General features: G+C 45.4%; 1 protein-coding gene across 2 annotated transcripts in view; it reads right to left on the bottom strand.

The window, feature by feature from the left end:
• The window catches only part of LOC147214486 (metabotropic glutamate receptor 7-like), an 89274-nt gene that overhangs the window by 7420 nt on the left and 57113 nt on the right, over positions 1-24741 (bottom strand). Inside the window, exons 6-9 of one of the 2 annotated variants that reach the window (XM_086141951.1) lie at positions 22157-22203; positions 22003-22060; positions 14694-14833; positions 8710-9645 (exon numbers count right to left, since the gene is read on the bottom strand). In XM_086141951.1, coding sequence (XP_085998077.1) covers positions 8710-9645; positions 14694-14833; positions 22003-22060; positions 22157-22203 — 1181 coding nt within the window. Of the gene's footprint in view, positions 1-8709; positions 9646-14693; positions 14834-22002; positions 22204-24741 lie in introns of both variants that reach the window. The other variant, XM_086141950.1, reaches the window with a different exon arrangement.

Here is a 24741-nt window from a genome sequence, read left to right as displayed (position 1 = left end):
TTCACCGCCAAAACATTCATCGTCTGGGTCCGGAGGCTTGCAGCTATAACCCCCCTCCAATTTGGATTCTCACAGGCGGAGCCATTCTAATGCAAATTAAATCCTAGATTACAAAAACATGACCGACGACGGACAAAGCGGCGGGTCTCTGCAGTACGCTCGCGATCCCGCGGTTGCGCACGCCGCCGAGCGCAGCCCGTGAAAGGTTCTGACGCCGCCGAGCGGAAAGATCATTCATAAGATTGCCGTTCATGTGAACCACGCGGGTGAATTCTCACACAGGCCTCCACTGCGGCGTGCCTTTTTCTCTCGTATAAGACTTAATTGTAAGGTTATGAAACCCAAACAGGGCTGTCGTTTGAGGTGGCGCGCGGGCGAAGCGACTTCGTCTAAAGCCGGTGATTTTGCATAGAGAGGGGCCGACTTAATAATTTAGCAGAGACATTACAGAGCCTCACCTCCGTTTCGGGGTCTCCGAGGTCAGAGAATTACCGCAAGAGAGGGGGCATTAGTTTCCGGAGGAGATCGTCTAAGCCGGCCGTCTTTAAGCCGCACTTAAAAGCATTAGATGTCACTTCATAAGCTGACTTCCAGGTAATGGAGCCGGGAGACGATACGGCGGTGATTGACGCCGCGCCTCGGCACGGCGGAAACGCCCTCGCCGATTTAGCCGGTGCAAGAAATGTCACTATTAGCATAGCGTTTTGGTAAACAGCGTGACGAACGGTGATTTCTTTCACAGGGACCATTCGAATACCGGTTATGCCTTCGCGTCTCGTGGATCGCCGGCTCGATATCATCAACGCGCCAACACACGCGACCGGCTCTTCTCCCCCCTCATGTTTCCCCGCCGAGCCGCATCAGAGGAAGTAATCCGCCATGCGCACCATGCATTAATAACTGCCCGAGCGCCACGACGCTCCGGTCGGGCCGAGCCCCGGGTCCCCTCCGACGGCACCGGAATGGAAATGCGCCGATCGTCCGGGATGCAAATTCCGCCGCGTTTACGATCAGATATTCGGAACTCCCGCTAAAGCGTCGCGGGGAATACACACGGTGTCAAATACAATCACAGCCGCGTCTTTCCGTGCCCGGTCGCCGTTAGCATGGCTGGTATCCATAGCAACAGCAGAGTTTGGCGGGAGCGACTAAACGCGGCGGGAATAGGCTTTTAATGAGATTCTGATAACGTCGATGCTGCAACGCTGACCCTATCAGAACTGATTTATTGACCGTGCGGGGGAATTGTTTCAGGAGCGGGAAGCAACGGGGGCTCGCTAACACTCATCATACACCGGCGTGAGAAAGAAAAACAAAAAAAAACCTCGCGACAGACCAGAAACGGCGGAAGCGTGTGGGGTTTCCGCCGCGCACACGCGTGCTCCCGGCCCAATCCCTTTTTTCTTACCGCCTCTAATCACTGAGAAGGGATTGCGCATTGTGCTTCTATGAGCTTGACCCAAATTCCGAGCCCTCTCACCCACCATTTAAATGTGTAGCTTGTCATACAACATCCATAATTAATTCCTGTTGCTTTAACATAAATAAATACATGAAGTCATTTTCACAACTGCTTGGCAACTCTCTATTTATAGCCGCGCAAATGATTTATTAACATCCTCATCAGGAATCAAGCGCACGCTTTTGAATTTTACATCTCATTGACAGGCTGAATGGCAGCATCCAGCCACAACAAACGACAGGCCTTCCATTTAGACAAAAAGCTGTTGAAGGTAATTCCCATGATTAGAACCACCGGGGATATACTTACCGCAAAGGCAATTTACTTGGGTATGGTCGAGCACTATAAATGCACATAGTGATGAGGACTTGATTCAGTAACTGACAATTAGGATGCTCTCTGCCCCGTCGGAGAATGCCTCCAATAATGGATCCGGGGGATTTGCAGTCTCCCCTCAACTACCTGGATGTCTTTTGTTGTTTTGGGTGGCCTACTTTCTACTCCGGCTCATGTCATGAATAACTCCGGCTTTGCGCCGCGAAAATTGGAGTGGCTGATTTCCTTGCGGACGGCCTTTCTTCCGGTCGGACACCCGTGGTCGTCATTTTGCGGCGTCGGGAGAGCCGGACACGTGCCGTCCTCTCTCCGTGCGATGAAAAACACACCATAATAATGATTTGGAAATAATAAGCCCGGCTTGTAACGATACATAATTCACATGATTTTTATTCTTTTATTGTTATCATTTATTAAATGGTTTTGTAATGAGCGCAGGCCTGTCGAGATGACAGGATCTCTTTATCTTTTGGCAGAGTTTGACGCAACGCAAGGAAAAAGGAGGTTATGAGGGAAAAAACAAGGAGATTTGGGTTTTCAAACAACGCACGGATAAACATTGAAGAAAATAAAATAAAACAAGCAGACGACCAGTGAAGGTTTAACTGTCTTTAACCTACGGACACAAACACAAACACACACACACACACACACACACACACAACTGGTTCGCTGGCTAATAAAAGGTGCGGATTGGTCGAAAACTCAACTCGTAATTATTTATGAGCGGAAATTGAAAACATGCAGGACAAGTTTCCTCCGGAGGGACGGCGGCGATATTTGCGGTCGAACGCGAATCACAACAACAGGCACAAAACAACCGGCTTTCACGTTTCATTTATTATCAATTTATTCGAACTCGCCGCCGACTCCTGAAAAGGAAAGACGCGTGATGATCACGACTTCCTTGGTGTAGCATTTAACTCGTAGCGCCCATTAGCAAGTCTGTCTGGTCAGCTGATGGAAAAGATCTCAACTGGATTTGATATCTTTTAATTTTTTTAAATAATTGAGATAATTATCTGAAAAAATGAAGGGCAAGCCCAAATCAAAAATGACGGGGACATTTTGCGGGGGAAAGGTAAGCGGTTTCCGCTACAGAGCTGCTAACCCGACCACCGGGAGCAGATTTTTGACAGAACCAAACTTATATATAAATTTATATATCTAAAAATAAACAAATCACCGCTCAAACAGACTCTGCAAACAGAGTGCAATAAACAAGCTTCAGCCTAGTTTTCATCAAAGCTGCGTATGTGGCAGCGCAAGGAACAACAAAGTAAATAAGTCATAAAATCATAAACTAAAGAAAGTGAAAAATATCCAGTAGCTTAGCTGGCATGTAGGTTGACGTCCCAAGAATGAACGCGCACCAGGGACGTTTGCAAGGTCCCGATAACCGCAGGAGGAAGTGGAAGATACGGTAGATACGTATCCAGCAGATACGGCTTATTTTGCATTTCTTTTTTTTTTTACTTTAATTCAAATGGCGTTTTTCGGGCGGTGAGGTTTTCTCGACAACGATCCTGATCTGCAGCGCATATCCAGGGAGAAGGTGCGGAAGTATAAATTCATTCAAACATTTGCCATCTTTTATTGAAAGGTAAGCTTTTTTTTTTTTTTTTTTTTTTTTTCATTGAGCGTTATCTTGCAATTTGAAGATAGTTTTTCAGAAACAGACAAGAAATTATTATTTTTTTTTTTTTACCTGTGACTGTCTGTCCCGTAATTCAGAGAAATATATATGGAATTCATTCAGAAAAAAAGATCGGATACATTTTCCTGTCAAAATATTTCTTTTATCACGGAGGTTTCTTTTTTTTTTTTTTTTTTTTTTTTTTAAGTCGAGAGAAATCCCTGCGGAGGGGATGCACGGGACCTTTACATGCCAAAGCTCGAAAACATAAGCGGGTCCCTGGTTCGATTCCGACTTGGGTCCTGGGATTTTATAGCTAATCTTAATTTATTTTGATCAAAATATAATATCGTGGGTGCACGGTATCGCAATTATAGTCCCTGGTTCTATTCTTAGGTGTCTTTTTGTGCAGAGTCGCCGGTTTCCATGCTAGTTCGCGGTTCGGCTTTCGCCATTTCACGTATTTTTTTGTAATTCGGCTCTCGCGATTTATCGTTATTCAATTTTAATTTCTTTCATTTTCATTTCTGATTTCTTTCGTTCACTCCTTCCTTTAACCTTATCTTATCTTGATTTTTTTTTTCCTGACGAAATAGCCATATTCTAGCCGTAGAAGAAAAAAAAAGGAAAAAATGTAGTCAAATGAAACTAAAATTAAATTTATAAAATACGAGACCTCCTATGCTGAACAAAGATGCCAAGTTGACTACGGTTTGCGGGAGGTTGGTAATGGTTGAAGTGAGGTTCGCTGAGGGTTAATATATCTGTAAATACCATCAAAATTATCATGTTTCTACTTTGCGGAAATTCACTGTTTGTCTTCTACCCCAAAACCCCTGATTGCAGGATCAGGGGTACAGATGACGAATGAATTTACTGATAACAAGACTCTTTTAAATAGAAAAAGTCTCCTTTTTTTCCTCATTCCTTAATAGAGATTTTTAAAGTGTGACTTTTAGGATTGAGCTGCGCGCTAAAACACAAGACTGCTATTTCTATTATAATCTGTTGAATAAGGAGATTCCCCTCCATTCTCATGCAGAGTTTGACAATAATGTAAATATACCGTCGTTATCTGTGGATGCAAAGCCATACTGACGAGAGAGGGAAGTGAGATAAAGAGTCGCTTTGGTTACCGATTGCTCAGAACCGTCACGGGTTATTTTTTTTGATGTGGTTTGTCTCATCTTCTAATGCGGCAAAAACGACATTAAATCAGCATCTCGCCGCTTTGAAATTCAGCACGCGGCAAAAGGGAATTTTCCTCATATCCTGTATAATATTTTGTGTTTATTTGAAAAACATAAACCGCAGCCTTTCTCGCCATCTCAGTCAGCAGCCCCGGTGCGATACGCTGCAGATTTACTGATGGGTGCATTTAAAAATAAAAATAAAAAATTGGACGAGCGCAGTTAGTCGCTCCTAACGATACATGGCAGCCCGGTCTCCGTTTGAGAAAGCTAGGCGGGTACAGGAACATTTCACAAGGGCCTAAGTGGTTTCCAGACACGAGCTATCGAGGTAGGTATGGTTTCAGGACACGGATCGGACGCCGGACGGACGTTTTCTGCAGGGAATACGTATCGCCGTCACCGTGTCATCGCCGCCTCCTCTGGACCGAGGAGTCGCGCGGCTCTGTCGTCGACGTTATTACCGACGGCGCCGGCATATTACCCATCTGCTCGCTCGCTTCTCCGTTCAATGAATATTTGCATATTTTCATGGCATCTGAATTTGCACTGTTTGTTAGTCTGTTTGAACAGCGAAATGCAAGCCCGGGGTTTGTTTCCAGACACTCGGTTGATCTGCGGGCGCGGGGACGGCAGAATTTGGATGACGGCGAGTGTCACAGTAATTAACTGGAGTGTGTCAGTCGACCGAGCACATGCAGGTGCACGAGAGGCGACGGCGATGGGTGGGTCGGGGGCTCCGTGATCCTTTGTTACCTTATTTACATGACTTCACTCCACATGAGTTTGAACCGGGGGAAAGCGCGAGTGGCGAGCAGCGGAGAGAGGGACGGACGGAGGGAGGGAGTCGCAGGTGTGGAAAACAAGGGCGCCTCAATGGAGTGGAGTTAAAGAAACGACGACGGCCGGCTGCGGCGCCGAGCAATAAAATAACACCGGCTCAAACAGCAATCTTAATTTGCGGGACATCACCGGGCTGCAGCGTGATATAATACTATTTTCAGAAATCTTTTGATATTGGACAGCTTGAGGCGACAGGCGTCGCTTAAATCTTCCTTAGGTTTTAGCCACCTCTGCACACACACACACTCATACACACACACACACATGCGGGCACATATATTGATGCATGGCATCGATTAAATAAGACAGCATTGTTTTATACGACGCGGCCGGGATTGTAAACCAAAAAAATTGTCTTTGTGAGGGAAAGAGGTGGAATTAATTTATACCGCCCATCTTAAACGCCCCGCCTTCAGGAAAATACGGCCTCGCCTGCGAAGGGTGTCACCGGACAAAAGGTCGGGATTTGATCCCGTCCGTCCGAGGGCGACGAGAACTGTTCGGTTTCCCGTATCAGACATCAAAAAAACCCAAAAACAACGCAAACCCCTTCACTGTGGAAACAGTTTTACCCTGAAAAGCGTGGCGCAGTCCTCTTTTTAGAAGTCATAAACCAGGTGGCGCGAGGTTGGCGCGTAGAGTTACATAATCACAGGAACCGCATTGCCAGTGCTTTTGTTTAGATTACAGTAATGGTCTTCTCTCTAAACTACCTCCGCGCTGTTCAAACTCTAGCTCTGCAGCTATTTACCCGAAACAAGAGAACACACACATTAAATCTTAATATCCACTTCCGCAGGTCTGCAGGGGTCAGCCTCTCAGATGTGTTGATCCTTCTGACCGAAATGTATTTGCGGTTCTACCGGGTATCAAAGCCCGGGTGTGACTGTGCATTTCGGCTGGTTCTCGCCGCCGCCGCCGCCGCTTCTCGCGGGACGCGGGTTCCTCGCGAGAGCCTCGGCGAAGCGCTTAGAGCGTTATCATCCAGACAAGTGTTGGCTTTCGCTTATTCACCTCGCTCTTGTGCTCCACTTAACGGCTTCTGCTCCCCTTTTGTTTTCAGAGCCTTTGCACTCGCTTCGTGTCTTCGCAGCCGCTGTTTATCGTCGCAGTTATCTCCATTTGTTGTTTGCAGCCATCGCTTTCTAACGGTGTTATTGATCCGGTTTCTGTTTGCTGTTGTTGCTATTTCAAAAGTCTTTTTTTTTTTTGGGCGATTTACTCCAATGCCACTCGGCGATAGTACAAAAATACACGCATAGGGTTGTATATACTGTTTAAGATATAAGCTTCCACCCACACACACACACACGCGCGTGTTTTTTTGCTGTTTACATCTCTGTTTGCAGTCAAACATACCTTCTTTGATGTATTCCTGCCAATTCTAATCATATATTTATGTGGGAATTTTATGAAGCAAAAACTACAGGGTTGGTTGGGGGTAAAAAAAACAAACCAAAAAAAAAAAAAACAGATTCTCTGAGGTTGTTCGGAACGACAACTTGAGCATGACTAAGTCGACATGTGAATAAGATAACACATCACCTTAGCTACACCCCGGCTTTTGCAAAGAATGCTTTCAGGACATGCAAAAGCACTTCTCACCAGCGGCGGGTTAGGAAACAGTAGAAATGCAACCGCAAAGGCCATTATATAAGGACGATGATTTGCTTACTATACCTGACTATACGGGGCAGACGTCGGTGAAAAGAAGGAGTTAACTGCATTAAGGGGGAAAGATAAACACATTACTGCCACTGTAGTCGCTGCGAGTAACATAATGAACTCCTAATCGGCACAGAGGGTGTAATTCATCTGTGAAATCAGCAGTAAATTGAGACGTGGAAAATCCGTTTCTGATCCATCTCATACGGGAAGGATATTGAATAGTGCAGCCCTCGAAAGGTTAGGAGTAACACTTCCCTATCGGCATCGATATTCTGCCGGTGGAAAAACCTACCCTCCCCTCCGGCGCTCCCACGTTAGCGTGCACGCGCCCCGCCGGGTCCGGCGTCTGCATTTCGGCCACCGCCGGCCAGATAAGCGGTCACTAGCGCGGGAAGTCAAAATGTCACATTCTCAATCAGCTCTCGGGGCAGACGCTGTCAAATTCTTCGTTGAGTTGGGTGCGGCTGTCCGAAAAAAAAAAACAAAAAAAAACGTGTTGCATCAAACTCCTATTTGCCCTCTCCTCGCCACGCATTCATCTTCTTCTTCGTCTTCTTCTTCCTCCACCTCAACCTGCCTGCCCTCTTTCAAAATAAGGCACAATAGTGAATGTGGAGCTCGAGGCACGAGGACAGAGATAATGGCATCTGGAGCCGCCGGCAGCCGCATTTCGGGATTCTGCCTTTTAACATCGGCAATTCCTCCGAGGTTAATATGCTTATTGCTGTCTGCCGTGTCGCCCGTCCACATCCCCGGCGGATTCTCCAATAAGTCATGCGGTTATAGAGCGCGCGTAAGCCCTCTAAACCAGGGGTTTCGGACTCGCGGCCCGCGGGCCGATTGCGGCCCTCGGATCAATGTTTTGTGGCCCCTTGCGTGAAATCGAGTCTTTGTGTATCTCTGCATGTTTTTTCCTCACATGCATCTGGGGGTTTTATGCGGTGGGTTTAAAAAAGAAAAAAGGAACTTTGCTATGTATTTTTTGCTTAAAAATTTGAAAAAAAAAAAAAAAAAAAAATTTCTGATGAAAAAACATCAATTGAAAATGATCTTTTCTATTTCTTATTTCTATAAAAAACACAAAAACGACAGCAAAGAAAAACGGGCAAAATTAAAAAGATTGATTTAACAACCAGAATAGCCACCTTGTAAACAATATACCTCCTCTTATACATGCTAACAATTTTCTAATCAATTCTAGTGGCAAATTTTCCCACCGTGACAAGTTTCTCTTTTAACTCAACGATATTTTTAGGGTGTAATTTAGTTAATTCTTTTTCAATATTAATTTTTAATATTCATTTGTCATGTATTTTTTCTATTCATTACATATAAAGATTTTTAGAATTTATCTGTATACCCCCTTTACGCTAAAACGAAGGAAAAATTTGGACTTTGTGTTACTTCTAGGTAATGATTTTACTGCTCCGGCCCCCTTGACATCAAATTAGGTCCGAAATGAGTTTGACATCCCTGCTCTAAACTCTCAGTTCGTGATTTCGTTTCGCGTCTCTTGACACGACGGAAGAGAAACGCGAGGACGCGCCCGGCGATGAGGAAAGGGAATGACTCACCTTCTCCGCGGACTGGGCCGTGCCAAAAAATATGGGAATGAAGGCCAGCCAGACTATACAAGTGGTGTACATGGTGAAGCCAATGGGTTTGGCTTCGTTGAAGTCTTCCGGTACGTCTCTCGTCTTGATGGCGTAGATGGTGCAGGTCACCATCAACAGGATGCTATAACCCAAGGAGCAGATAATCTGCAAGTCTGTGATGTCACACTTCAGGACGCCCCGGGCCAACATGGGGTTAATGGTTTTCTGCTCGTCGTAGTCGACGATGGTGTTGGGCGGGTCCACGGCGAACCACACCAACACGCCCAGCAGCTGCACGCATATCAGACTGGAAGTGATGGCGATCTGGGAGGTGGGACTGATAAAGCGCGGCGCCGTGACCGTCTGCTTGCCTTGCTCGAAGATCCGATAGATGCGGTTGGTCTTGGTGAGCAGCGCCGCGTAGCTGATGCACATGCCGAGACCCAGGAAGATTCTCCTGAAGGCGCACACGGCCACGTCGGGCTTGGCGATCATCAGGAAGGTGATGATGTAACACAGGAAAATGCCGGTGAGCAGCACGTAGCTCAGCTCCCGGCCCGACGCCCGCACGATGGGCGTGTCGTTGTAGCGCACGAACGTGGCCATGACGAAAATGGTGGCGATGATTCCGAGCATGGCCAGGAAGACCGGCATGACGGCCCACGGGGAGTGCCACTCCAGCTTGACGATGGGGATGGGCTGGCAGGCAGTTCTGTTGGGGTTGGGCCTCATGTTGTAGGCGCAGAGTCTGCAGGAGGTCTCGTCATACTGGTACTGGTAGCCGTCACACAGTTCGCAGTGCCAGCAGCACGGCATGCCCTTTACCCTCTTCTTCCTCTCGCCGGTCTTGCAAGGCAAACTGCACACGGAGATTGGCACCTCCTGCTCCCCGTCTGGCCACTGAAGCTCCTCCAGCTGGGAGAGTAAGAGAGAGAGCGAGGACACGCAGGACAGGATAAGAGCGTTTGTGAAACACAGATAGCCGCTAACTATCACCGGAGCTCAAACCGAGGGGGAAAAAAAGCCGGCCTCGGCCCCGGAGATAGCGCTTCTATTCAGATCCAAACCTAAGTAGATGATACACCTCGCACACCGGCGAGATCGTTCGAGGGGGAAATCCGGTGAAACGTCTCCGGGGCGGCTGAAAACACAGCGCTTATAGAACTGTTTATTACAATGCAGTATCTGTGTTGCCAGTTCCCCAGAGGACTTTTTTTTTTTTTTCTTTTTCTAATACTTGAAAGTAATTGTAATCACCATGGCAACAGAGGTTAACTTTGTTCAGTTGAATTAAAAGAAAAAAATGCAAGAGACATGTTGGAATACAAGAGCCAGTGAAGTATGAAATATGGAATGAGAAGGAAGGAGAATGGGATTTACGATTGCGACGACCGTTTTGACTCCGCAGAGACAATTTTATATACATATATATTCTAATATTTCACCCGGTATACTGATCTTGTCAGTTGACACACACACACACAGTGGACTTTTCTAAAACTTTAATCCAAAAGGACTAGAGGGTGTTTGACGAATTAAAATCATATGATAAAACACACAAACCAGAGCGCTAAATAAGGATTTATTTTACAAATCTTCCTTTTTTTTTTTTTTTTTCTTTAAAATACTACATTGTGGTTGAATTCAGAATGATCCGTTAAAATGCTGATATTCAAGTAGATAGATTTAGTTTTTATGCCACGTGTCTCATGTCGGTTCATGTCCATTATTATAAAAAAAATCCGCTGCAGCTGCAAATAACATCACATACCAGATGTCTCATGCTGAGAACACAAATAGCATCCCCCCCCCCCTTTTCAAAATGTGGCAACCTCCCAAAAAATTGCAACACACATGCCCACGTGCCTGCACTAATGCACACTTACACACAGACACACACATGCACACCTGTATGACAAATGTGTTGTTTTTGTGGTGTCTGGGTAGATTATCATCCGCCATTTATCTGGGGGCACGGAGGTGCCATTTGTTATTTGGACAATGAATGGTGCTCTCTGGAAAACCTCCTGATTACACACACACACACACACACACACACACACACACTGTGTGGAGACGGTAATGAGCCCGACAGCTTTGTTGCTATGGAGACCCGAGGCAACAATTCTGACACCTCGGACTCACGTCTGCCGTAGTTTTCATTCGCTCTTTAATGCGGTCGTTAATTTTAGACTTTCGTGAGCAGCCAAAGCGCTCGGTGGAACTTCAGAGATGCGGAGAAACGTCTCACATCCAAGGGCTCCCTTTGAACGGGGTTCATCTGATGCTTTGCTAAAGCAGAAGATGAAGACTCTACAGCTGTGTCACCAGTTGTTATGAATGGAGCGTCATTTCACCGCAAGCGCATTTGGTTTTGTAATCACAGCGAAAACAGGAGAATCCACAAATACCCAGCGACAGAAGTTACCCCACCTGTGCTATCAAATCCATTTGGTTGGGTTTAATTCTTGTGACCCAGAGAGCCATTATGCAAATGCCAACTCATCTGTATGTAAATGTCATGTTTTTTTTGTTTTTTTTTTTGTTGTTGTTGTCATCTGAGTTGCATGGAAATGCGCAGAGAATCCAGGTGTCGTCCCTTCAGAAGCCCGGTTTACCCCCCGGACTGAAATAAAACACGTCCGTTTCTTTTTGGCCCGGATGAATCACAAGGGTCAATACCCGTGGAGTTGACAGTGAGAGGTATCGCACCGCATCGAACGCTCCTAAAGCCCGGCAACCATTACCGCTTTGATAGCGCGCGGTATTTTTTTCGGTCTTTCCGGGGTGTTTTTAAGTCATTTAAAAATTCTATTAAATAAATGATTTCCCTTTTCATGCTGTTTTTAGGTGTCGGTTTTCAACATCGTCAACATCTTCGGCGGTGCCGCGGTGCCAGACGCTGAAGAGATGTGGACTGACACTCGGGCTAAAAGCCTCTCCTTTCTCTGTCAGGACTTCCAGCTGATGCAGCAGGGATGCTGGTTCCAGAAGAGCCATTGTGTTCGTCCTGCTCCACTTTCCGTTGATGAACTCTACGGTTAATTTTCTGCTGATGTGTTGGTTAGCTGTGAAATCCTTTTACACGTTGAATCCTATTTAGCCGTATTCCAATAGCTTCCTCTCACGACCTGATTTTAAAGACTGCCATTTCGCCGCTACAGAGCTGTTTCCCTATTTGATAACCTTTCGCGATTCCCAATTCAATTTTCTTTATCACGAACATCTGTGTCTCTATATGTTTATATTTTTGACTTATCCGAATGCAAAAGCGGCTTTCAGCGTCTCAGCAAACATGAATCGTAGGGACTTACAAAGACGACGACACCCGAAAGTGACATTGCATTTTAGTGTAAACAAAGTAATGTCAGGGGAGGTCATATTTCTCGGAAATCATTTCGATTGTTTGTGCGTCTGCGTGTAGTATCGGAGAAATACTGCAGTATTGGAGAAAACGAACTCGGTACCGGCGGTAGAGCACGGCCCTACAGAACAACTAGTACCATGAATTCTTCATCGTGCACTTCGTACACATTTACATTTTAAATATGTGCATTTTTGTCTGAACTGGCTGGTGTGCGCATGTGTGTGTGTGTGTGTGTGTGTGTGTGTGTGTGCTGAATGCAAGCATGCGTAAAACCAACACAGACTGAAGATGCACCTTTATTTGATTTTATCGCACTTTAAAGTGACAATAAAGCGATTGTAATTTATCCTGTGCTATTCTCTCAGTCAAACTGAAACCGATATAATTGCCAATAAGTTAGTTAATGCAGATTTGTTCACATGAATACACATTGTCACCGAATTACCCACTGGTTCCCCTGCAAGGGACGGCAAAAAAAACCAAACAACTGCTGCACATTATTTGTGAGCTCGGGCTGTTTACGGGTTGTAGAACGCCAGCGGTCGACTGATACGGCGACTTTTAAAGTAATCAATCAACTGCGGTAAAAAGCGTTTCTCATCGTTTTGCAATAGAATTGTCAAAAGTGGCAAAAAAAAAACCCGGGTCTGTTATTGTTGCTGCGGAGCAAATATTACTCAAAGCAGCAGTGACTCTTTCCCTGGGAGCAGAACACTGTAGTTATCAAAGGTGCATCATGAATACATTAAGATTTGATTTACCATAGCAACCAGTCTGGGAGGACATTTAAAAGAAAAAGCGTTGATTGATGACTTTTCACGATGCCGGCGTATCCCCTTCTGGGCTTCAGTTACATTTGGAGGCAAAAAAAAAAAAAAAGGCTTAAAATAAACGACCTATAAGGATTTTCGTTGCCTGTCACTTGACATTATCAGGCATTATTGATACTGGGCTGCCAATGTGCCAATCATCCACTTCTAGTATCTGATTAGTTTATTGTTTATGTATTCTGTTACCATGTTGTTATTCAGCTGAGACGATCTTCTGACCACTTGATTAAAACATGGACCGCTGCTGTCATCGATAATGTAACTGTTTTGAAAATCCAACAGCTGTGAAGTCAATTCAGTGTCACGGTTTTATTAGGATATGGTCACTTTTGACAGAAATTTTTTACTTATGTTAAATTGACTTTTATTTTCTTGGATGAAAAACCTTTGCGATGACCTCCCACTGTTTAAATGGGGATATTTTGCGTTGAGATTAAACCAATTTAAAATGGTAAATGGTCTTCACTTGTATGGCGCTTTCATATATATATGAATATATATACACACACATATATATATATATATGTATATAGAACACTTTACACTTGATTGCATTCATTTTCTTACACACCGATGGCGGAGCAGGAGCAGAGAATTAAACCACCAACCCGCTCTACTGACTGAGCGACTTTTTCAAAATATTGATACCGGCACCACAAAAAAAAAAGCAACAAAAAAACAATCAATTCACGTTCTTGCACAAATTAAATTAATTTGATGAAACCGCTAAGACGCATCTTTGACCAAAGGTCTCTCTCTGTACTTAAAATACAAAGGGCGTGCATGGCCTGGTGATTTTGCTTTTCAAACAACAACTGAAGAAGTTTCTACTCCTTTGAACCTTAACAACTACTTCGACTCTGTATTCCAGAGATTTAATTAAAGTAGCAGGAAAACTATCCATTGAATGCCCAATGCACCCAAATGCAAGGAAATAGAATGGGACCGGGATAAAAACAAACAAACAAAAAGAAAACCACCAGTCTCGCTCATGACATTACGTCAAAACATTGTAATGTTAGCATGTTAGCATGTGTCGTATCTTCACAACAACGCATCAATCGTGCATTCTGAGTTTTAGTGAATTCAGTGTTTTAAATGTCACCCAGAATATCCAAGAAAATACAAATGTGATTTTTAATTGTGGAAGACAAAATAAGGCGACGAGTTTGGGGGATATAATGTCACATTGAACCCCTGTGAGGGCCGTTTCCATCTTTGGATACATTTTAACATCAACAATGTTTTAATAACAATCACACAGATTTGTTTTCCCAAATAATCGAATGCGTGACGGAGCTCTGAGTGCTGGTGACAGACGAGCCTCTCAGCTATTAAATGAAGTACAAAAGAAAAAAAACAATTTATATGCATTGCCTCTGTTATTGATTGGGCTCTCAAATTTAAATGCAAATATTAAAATCGCTGCCGTACGAAAGTCCTTTGGGGAAAAAACACTGGTGTTTTAGGTGTGCTAATAATACGTATTATATATTGACATGTAATATATATATATATGATGTATACTTATACTTATGAACTTATAGATAAGAAATATTACGCTACCGTTCAGTGAGTCAGAGCTGCTCAGTTAAAATATTGATGAATTACTGATTGATTTATTAATCCTATGCATCCTGCAGGATGACTAAGGTCACGCTCAGACGTATAATCATCATATCTGGTTGAATGATTATGGAGAAATGCAAAACTGAGATGATGTGTTGGCTGTACACAGTGCCGACGATATCAGTGAATCATCCTACCCTGAGCTGCAGGGTCTCCATCCATTGTCCCACCACCCTGTATTCTGGGATGGAAGAGTTGGTCATCTGGAACTGGAACAGGTCATAGCGTCCCGGAGCATCACCGTTTTTATTAAACACAACGGAGGTGGCAGCACTGCCTGTGCGGGGAGAGAGAGGGAGAGCAGAGATGCGACAATAGGACAACAGAACTGAGGAGTGTGTGACGTTTGCGTGACGGGATCTTTGAAAAGAGGGGAAAAACATGAGCATTTTACCCCTTTTTGTCAAACCTGCAGGGGACTTGAAATAGGAAAAAAAAAACGATAACTCAAAATAGGGCTCGGTGTTAGCCGCGCCGTAATGTCAGGAAATGGCTGTGGTTGAGGGCGAGTCAGGTTTGAAGCCGTGTATTGTGGACAGCATCACGAGATGGGGGGGGGGTAAACAGGTCAGCCAAAGCATCATATGGTCCCCATCTGCTCTTGTGGAGCCGCAAGCAGAGACCTGACGATATTGCTAATTGGCTCTGGGAGGACCGTGACACCTTTAACTTGGAAAAAGATATTCACCGCTCAAAAAAAAAAAATAACGGGAACGCTAAAATTACACATCTTGGATCTGAATGAATGAAATACTCTTGTGAAATGCTTTGTTTGTTACGTCGCTGACAACAAAATCGCAACAAAATGATCAATGGAAATTAAATGTATGAATTCACGGAGGTCTGGATTTGGAGTCGCACTCAAAACGAAAGTGGAAAAACACACTAACGTTGATGTCATGTCAAAAAAACAAGTCAAAATGAATCAGTGTTGCTTCCTAAGTGGACATTTTGATTTCAAACAAGTGTGATTGACTTGGAGTGACATTGTGTTGTTTAGGTATTCCATTTATTTTTTCGAGACGCATATTTTCAAAAAGAGATATTGCGTAGACGCTTCTTCGGATCTCAAGGTGTCCGGAGGCAGAAGCCTCTCAACGTGAGATTTCTATTGCAGCGGCGAATACCGAATGTTGCATTTTATTTAAACATGAGTTCTGAATGGTTAATGGGGTCACTCTTAGCATCGGCGTGCGATGAGAGACAATAAAAAAAAGCCGCCACGTGCCCGTGTATCTATTCGCCAAAAAAAACAAGAATCTTTTTTTGAAATGGGACGGGGGAGTCGGGCGACTCTTGGCGTGGGAATTAAACGCTTAATGGCTCGGGCTGGAAAAAAAAAAAAGTGCAGAGAAAGTGCAAAAACACTTTCGGGAGTATGTTTTCATTTCATCTGGAACAAAGAAGCCGTCACCCGAGGTTCCACAAAAAGCAGGAGACCAAAAGACTCTCAAACATGAAGGAACATCCGGCTCACAGCGAAGCCTGTCATTTCATGAAATTCTGTAAATAACACCCTTTGTTCAAATTGAAGCGCTACTTATTTACAAATATTGCTTTATGAAGAACGACTCCATGGCAAAATAGAAGGGTGACCGCGTCTCTGCAAACGCGGCCCGATTCCGATGGCATCTTCGCCGGCACCGAGCGGGAGGCCGACGTCGGATAATGTCTGGCTCGCGCGTCAGCGTACAAACATGGAGGAGGCGGGACGCCGCTGTCAGATGGAACAATGGGACGGATGAGATGTTCATTGAGCGGTGGCTGCCTCTTTGACATTTCCTCGTAGGAAGTCGCAGAGGATAAATGTCAGCTACGGAGAGAGGCGGCGCTTTGGTAGTTCGGCAAAACACCGGATTCGTCAACACTTCTAATTCCAAACGTCGCAGTTGACTTTTTAAACACGATAAATGTGGATTTTTTTTTTGCCAATTTTCCTCTGCGGGAACTTTTTGTGTTTCCCCAAAGCCGTCACCGGAACGAGGCCGTTTTGACGTGCATTCGGATAGCGGAGGAACCGGAAAATGGCACCTCGGTACCGACAGCCGTGTTAGCGCCCACTCAAAAGAAGGATCTTTTCACGGTTCCACGAGAACTCTTGTAGCATAGGTGCTTCCTGGAACCGCTGCCAGATACTCACTCCGCCGTCTTTCTTATCCTTGTTGGTCCTGACCCGCACACATCCTGCCTTTTTTTTCATGCTTGCCATTGCTATTGCCACCCTATTTGTATTGTTGTTTAGTTCAGGTTGTGTATTTTTCCCCCTTACTGTTCCTTTATGTTTATTATCCCTGATGTTGTTACTGTTCTTGTTGCTGCTGCTGTCTATTTATTCCTGGATGTCTTGCTATCTTCTGTCTTGCTATTTTTAATTATAAATTAAATTTAAATGAATTTTTATTTATATTTTTTTTGTATTTTTATTTAATTCATATTTATTTTTATTTTTATTTATATTACCCTTTTTTTTTACATTATAACTGTTACGCTGCTGTTTCTCCAATGGGGATCAATTAAACCTTATCTTATCTTATCTTATCTTCTTGCTGCCTGCAGAGTGCCATTTTTAAAAACTGCTGCCACCGGTCAGTTGGGTTGTTGCAACTTGCAAAAAAAAAATGGACAGAACCATCCAGAAATTGACCAACAAAGAGGTCCTCCTGCCACGGAGGGCTCGCTGCGGAACGGACACGTTTTCGGCAAAAATAAGTGCGGCGGTGCAGGAAGAAAATAAAAACACTGCCGCCCATCCGATAGGCCACGGTTATCAGGAACAGCTTCCTCCTCCATGTTGCTGCTTAATGACGCCGGTCCCAACCGGGTTTTCTCACTGCCTGCGGGAATGCAAAACTAAAATATTCCCCCGGAGGAGGAGGAGGAGGAGGAAGCTACTTCCTGGAACGGGATTCAAGATTCCTCGAGCCGTTCTGGCCAAAAGCGTCCGATGCGTATTTGACTATTTACTTTTTCTACCGAGTCATAACGAGAATTAGCTCCCGCTCTCTGCCTGAGCGGTAAACAACGGCAGGAGAAGACACTTCCCGTGACAGCCATGACATGTGCGTGACTCCCCCCTCCTTGCGATCTGTGAACGCCGGCTGGTCAACCTCCGGTCATTCATGTCAATATTATCTGACATCTGGCCATTGTGAAGAGAAAATGCAGCGCGGCCTGGTGCTGGAAACATATCCTGTCAGGTCCAATCACCACGACTCCTCACTTGAGTGGAGATCCGGTGACTGCAAAGCCCACGGCGTGTAATTTACAGTATTTCACATTCTGTCACTCCCCGTACTGTGTTTAGTTTCATATTTGTTATCCGTCTGCACGTGCAATACTGTAATCCTAATGCAAATTCAACCGCGTGTGGCGCGCAAACGTAGCGTCCCTCTGAAGAAAATAATTACGAGCGCGGCCGTCGATGAAAACGCCGTCATTACGAAAACCAAAACCGAGACCCGGGAGGTGGTCGTCACCTTCCTGCCACCCCTGCCTCCGAGAAGCAGACGTGTTGAAACGGCGTAAAAAGATGTCGACAAGCCGTCGACCGCCGCGCACGAAACCCCGCGACGTGGCTAGCGCTGTTACTCCGCGCTCCGGTAGCGAAAATATCGCACGCCGTTGCACGAGTCATTCGAGAAAGCGACACGAGCCATCGGGCGTTCGGTGACGTTCGGCTCCGGAGCAAATAATTAAGCGTCGTTTCCGTCCTGGCGGATAAAAAGGTATTAGAAATTCCTGTCTGTTTTCTATTGCCTGATATTTTCAAGGGAACAAAATGGCCCGCGTCGCCTCCTAAGCGAGAGCGCTGTCTGAGATGAAAGATTCATGCATTTGCATGTGGTTCTGAACTAAGACATGACAAAAGTGCACAGCTGCTGCACCGCGCTGAGCAGTGTGGGCGGACTGGGGATTCACTACTATTTCTCTCGCATCATTATTTTCTCCTCTTTTTTTTTTTTTTTCCTCCCCTGCCTCTCACCCCTCTGACTCCGGTGGAGTGGGGAGATAAACAATGGAGGCCAGCGCTGCTTCTCTCTCCGATGTACATTAGCGGTGGCACATACACAGGTCAACGTGCGCGGCGCCGCGCTAAATGCGGGTAATGGGCGGCGTGATACGGCTGGTAGAGCCGCAACAGAACAACCTGCGCGCACCTTTAAAACAGGTCGGAGAATATTACGGCGCCACAGGAAGGGGTGAAAGTAATAGAGGGGGGAGAAATCTCATTTTTGGCTGAAGCATAATGAATCTCAGTCAGTATCACATTCAGGTAAATGTTTCTTTTTCTTCTTTAAAATCCATAAAAGTCAGCAGAGGATGAAAATAGAGGCTGGGCGGGAGATTCTCAATCCCGGCCACGTTTCTGCAAGCAGTTAATGTCTCCTTGAAAATTTAGTGCAGCTGAGGCCAATGCATATATTCTATTTCTTTAGTTCCCCCCCTTATAATGTGAGGTGTTCCTTTCCTTGCCTGCTGGAACTCTGCAACCGCTGCCATAGCGACGGTATAAGAGGCAGACAGGTTTGGCCAGCCTTCATCTCTTAGAACAACAATAATCCAGATTCATAACGGAGCCGAGCCCTGATCTGACTCTACGGCACAAATTAGTGGTGGATAATGCTCCGGGAGTTTTCCTTTTTATTTATGATAAAGGATACCTCAGAGGGAATTACGCCGCTCCTACTGAGAAAAATCAAGCAAATCATTTAAATTTGCACACATCCGGTGATAAAAAAAAAAAAAAAAAAAAAAAAAAAAAAAACAGCATCCCCAAAAGCCACGACTCTGCTTTTGTGATAAGACTCCAACGTTCGACTAATTCCTGGAACAGTCGCTGCTTTTTCTTTTCAAAAGAAACCCCGGCAGAGACCGTAAAGTCGATGTTTCATCGTCGGCAAGGTTACCCATCACGGGATCGTTTCTTCGAAACTCGCGGCTCGCGGGTCGTTATTCATTTTTGTTTCTGCCCCCTCCGCGGTACGAAGGTCACGACCGCGAGAGGAACTACCGCGGCAGGTCGGAAGGGAGCGGCGGGAAATGTTTCCGGACAAAACTGCCAGCAGCTCACAGCCTAGAGCTTAACAACGACAACAACCCGCTGACCAATTATCCACCGGTGAACAATGAAACCGCGTGTTTCCCTCCCCTGCAAACCCGAGCTTTCACACAGAAACGACAGCGCCGCCGGTATCAGCGGTCCGCAGCCCGAGGCGGAGAATCCGACGAAAAGCGTCGAGGTGATTGTTCAATGTAATAATGAAGCCGACGTCCGAACCTCTCGTCGCGTCTGCGTCGCCGTCCCCGTGGCGTTCGCGGGATTAACGTCCGATCTCGAGTTTCTCGCTTCGCCATCGTGCAATCGGCGGATAATTAATCGTCACCTTTTTCCGCGAGGCCACCCGGCGTAATAAACCGTTAAATGCGGGAAAGTAATTTAAATGCGCGATCGACGTTATTGTATCGTTACCGCGTCGGGTGTCCGTTCATTTCGAGCGGGCCGGAGAAAGTCACCCGGAACTACCAAGTCGGGTTGTATAGAACAGCAATTCATTTACGCTTCGCCCTTAATCATAATGGAGGAGTCGTGGAAATGATTGTCACACGGGGCCAGATGGTGATTTCTTCATTGCCAGTAACTGTACATTTGAAAAAACATCTACATGAACAATGTCGTCCCTTTTAAACGGCGAGCGACATCTGAGATATGGACGATGTACCGAGTGTACGGGAAGTAAACGATACTGAAATCGCCGCTTCCAGTCATGCCTTCGAATGAAAATGCTGCGTCTGCCTTATATTGTGCTTTTTCATATGTTTGTGCTTATTTATTTATTCATACCGTGTCCTTGTGAAACTACCTGTGCTTACAGTGAATCCTTGAATCCTGTAAATAAACACGTGTAAGGCGAATGTTACCCCGGCAGCGGTTTCATTCTTCCAGACCTCTTATTTTATTTAGCGGTATTTAGAGGGAAATAAAACACTCAGCCATCTTTGGACTTTGAAGGCATTAAAAGTAAAATTCATTATCTTCATCATCTTAGCTCAGCAGGAAAATGCGCTGGATTATTTTTTTATTTATTTTTTTCAAACTGAAAAACGATCGCGGCAAGAAAAGCAGCCCCCCAAAATAAGATTGTTCTCCATTTAAGTCGAACATTAACAACATATTTCCCTTCTCATAAATCCCATGTATAATATATAACACCGGGGAGTTATTTTAATACTGGTAGCGCTGAGGCCACCTCCAAAACTAGGCCACTTTTGGGAGGGGAATATGCTGATTTCTTATTTTAAACCAAGTCCCATGTAGAACATTTTATGAAAACACAATGTACTACAGGAGAAAAAAAAAAAAAAAAGCGTGTAATAATTATTCACTGACACGCCGTCACATTTGTAATGATAAAGGTCCTCGCTTGTTTTAAACCCATCTCCCATTCCGCAGCAACGTTTGAGAGCGGTTATCATTAATAGCCGTCCTCCATTAATTGTTAAGTATATCGCACATCACTTTCTGTACAGTGATGAATAATGTAGAAGTTCAAGAACTAGGGGACCCACGCTATCGCTAATAAGCGGAGACTCTCCCACGGATCAAAAAAAAAAATGTTGTGGTACTTTGAGCGGCGCGTGTAGTCAAATGTAAATCTCAGGTCCGCGTGGCATCTCTTACGAAACACAAAACCGCGCAACAGTTGCGCCGACGTGAATCAGTCAAACACGCCGATCGCCAGACGGTCCAATTTACGTCCGAGGAACGGGATTGCGTCGATTTGTTGAGCGACGGTAACGCACAGTAAGTGGGGACGCGGGTGCACGGGGGAAAAGAAAAAAAAAAAAGAATTACTGTGCTGTTTGACAATGATTTATAGTCGAACACTCCAATTTTTAAAAGGAAACAAATTCACTGATCAAGATAAAGATGCTAATATTCTCCCCGGCAAACGGCGAGGACGGCGAGGAACAAAATTCCTCGCCATTTCTGCTGGAAGAACCCACCGGGCGGAAGGATACTCGGCCCGTCCGGCCGCGGTGACGACGTAAGTGATCGTTTAATACCCGGGTTCATATAAATCATGAGGAAGTTGTTGAGAAAGCGGTCTGAACCCTGAGTCGTTGAAGTAAATGATCACACAGGGGTGTATTAATACACACTTTACAGTTTGCTGTTGGGTAATAACTTATCCTCGTCTCCTACCGAACGTAGACGCAGCTCTTGATTTTCAATTACAAAGGGAATACTTTGGGAATGATTAATTACGTTCAGGCGGTCCCGTACTCGTCACCGTGAAGTGTTATTAATCTTTGCCGTTCGTAGAAGATCTTCGACGTCCTCTTAATCCGTTCCCAACGTCGGACGATGACCGGACAGGTTTTTTTTTTTTTTTTAACGGCGACGCGTTTTCAAAATGTCTCCGCTCCCATCTGCCGTTCACTCACCATTGAAGCTGGTGTTACGTATGTACTTCAGCAGAGTTTTTCCTTCGGCTGACTCCATCTGTGGACAAATGCCAGGATGATCAGGACATAAATCCCTTTGCATGTTGTGAAGAGCGTGGGCCATGGCATACACCGCGTCAATCACAAACTGCACCTTCCCTTCTTGCTCGTACTTGGAGTCGGTCCCAATGCGCTCCTGGCCTGAGGGAAGACAAGAAAAAAGACTAACTGCCAAATACACCAGCACTCATTAGAATTCCAACTTTATCTTTATTAAGCATTTACTCCCGGTTAAAATGGGGGTTTAACCGTGAGGGATTTTTCCACCGGAGGGACCGCGGGGTCGGAGAACGCGATCCGTATCCGGGAAAATCTCGAATATCGAGCTGAGGTTCGGGACGATGTGACGAACACGGCGTTTTCGCGGAGATTTTCCGCAGCGCGCGATAAAGTTCGATCCATTTGCAAGGTGATTAAGATCACTGTGAACTTTAGAAACACACTTTTTCAGGGGCGTCTCCGAGTTCCTTTATATCCTCCCTTCCGTGCACTGCCCTTTCACTACGGGTTGCTGTAAAGGTTCTGCCTTGTGCCGTTGATACACTGCTTGAATACATAATGCAGAACCTCTGTTGGGGATTTTGTTTTTACCCCGAAAAAAAAAAAAATAGACGTTTTATGCGTGTGGTTGGCGAAAGCTAGGAGCAAACTCGCTAATTGAAAAGACCAAAGGAAATGTGATAAGAGCAACCATTCATATAATGATCATCATTATAATCTTCGCCATAATTATATCATAATACTCTGCTGTCCCGGATCGAAAAAGGATCGTAATGACATAATAATGTGCACGAAAAGACGATTTGTAGGGCCGGATCTGTCGATAGGTCACCGGGGAAGCTGGGCCGAGGCGCGGATGCGCCGGGACGCGTGACGCACAAGGCGTGAAATTCTGGGAGGCTTGCATAAACTCAGAGAGGTCAAAAGCAATCTGTGATGACATTTCTCCCCATTTCTCAGAACTTAACATACATTTCAGGAAAGACATAACCTTTTTTGCTTCCGCGAGCTCTGCGGAGGGGCCGCTGAACGAACAGGCCGGGAATGCAAAAGCTCCCCCCCCCCCACCCCCTTGGGTATTCGGCACTCATAAATAAAGCTGGGCTCAAGGTGTGGGGAGGGGAAAAAAAAAAGAAAAAAAAAAAATGACAGCAAGACAGTTGTAGAGGCTTCACGGAAATAAAAGCAATTTTCAGCAGGATTGAGGAAAAATATGAGAGGCATTTGCGATCATTTCACAGAGGGTTTGCGGAGCCCACAATGTGGACGGGCTTCTTTTTGTCTTCGATGCATGATGAAATACACCGAACGGGAGATTATAAAGGAAACAAAATCCTTCAGCAAACACTCGTTTATGTCACACCGCCATTATCGTCATCACGTATGCAAGCGAGATTAATACAGCATCCCACGTTACAGGCATCACCCACGTAGATAATAAATGCAGTGCAATGCCTGTCAAACCGTTGGCAGGCTGGGTTTAGGTAATACAAGCATGCATCACCGTTAGCAACACTGTCATTAGAGCCACTGCAAAGATGCTAATACAACAGAATAGGGACATGAGCGACATCCATTCAGCTTTCCGTCATTTTCTCCGCCACTGGAATCCAAATAAAAAAGTGAGGCCGGTGCACGTCGTGCTGAGCTGTGACCGGTTTCACTCGGATGCCTCCTCCTTGCGAATGAAGGGCGAACGTTTCCGCTCGGCAATAAGCGAGACGGCGAGCGGCAGCGTTTAAAAAAGCAAAAAAAAAAAAAAAAAAAAAAAAAACATTAAAAAATGGAATGTATGAATAATAAAGTTACCCTTGGTAAATCAACATAAATAACTTAAGCTGAAGTGAAAGAACAAACAAACACAATCTATGGCCTTGCAGGGAGCTGCCACCTACTCTCTCCTCTCTGGCTGGAAACCTGTGAATTTCACTTAACCATCCCAGCCTCGTCTCCCCTCCGGCGAGCTCAGACAATTATAGACTGAGCTAAATACAATAATACGACGCCTCCCTCCGTTGCAGATCATCATTGATATAGGCTTCCGCTTCCCGCTGACAGTCACAATTCTCCCCGGTCACGCAGACACAGCCACGAGTGCAACAAATTTAATGGAACGTCATTCACCGCGCCACACTTTTCTGAGTCCGAAAGCCTCACCGGCTGCCGCCGGAATAAAATGTTGACATTGCGCCGCTCTATAAACCCGAGCCAAATGTACGGTTCAAATCAACACGGGGGCGGATGTGAGTGAGAAAGTCTTTGGTGGATTAGTGGATGAATCCAATAAACACTGGACACTGACATGAGAGACAGCAGCCGGAGACCTTCGTTTAAATGTGCGCACCATCTGTTTCCATACCTACCGTTTCATCGCTCGGATCCTTTGGGAGTCTCACCGATTTCTCTAATCCCGTACGATTTGTGCGATATGATAAAACCCCGCAATCCGGCCGAGCGTCGCGGCGTCGACGTCGGAACGTCGGACGAAACGAGAGCCAGCCGTCTTCCCGATGTCGACGCGCGAACGCCAGCGTCCTTCCCGATTCATATGTAAATGCAGAAAAAAGGTCAACAACCGGTGTCGTGTGATGGCGTTCGCTTTTTCTACGATGCCATTTAGGACGGCGCCGTGGCGCAGCGGTTAGCGCTTCCGCCTCAAAGCAACATGGCCGCTGGTTG

Source organism: Fistularia commersonii, chromosome 34 (genome assembly GCF_037954325.1).
Source record: "Fistularia commersonii isolate RoL2024-O1a breed Wild chromosome 34, RoL_Fcom_v1.0, whole genome shotgun sequence".
In the NCBI taxonomy this organism is placed as follows: domain Eukaryota; kingdom Metazoa; phylum Chordata; class Actinopteri; order Syngnathiformes; family Fistulariidae; genus Fistularia; species Fistularia commersonii.
This window is presented reverse-complemented; position numbering and strand designations above follow the sequence as displayed.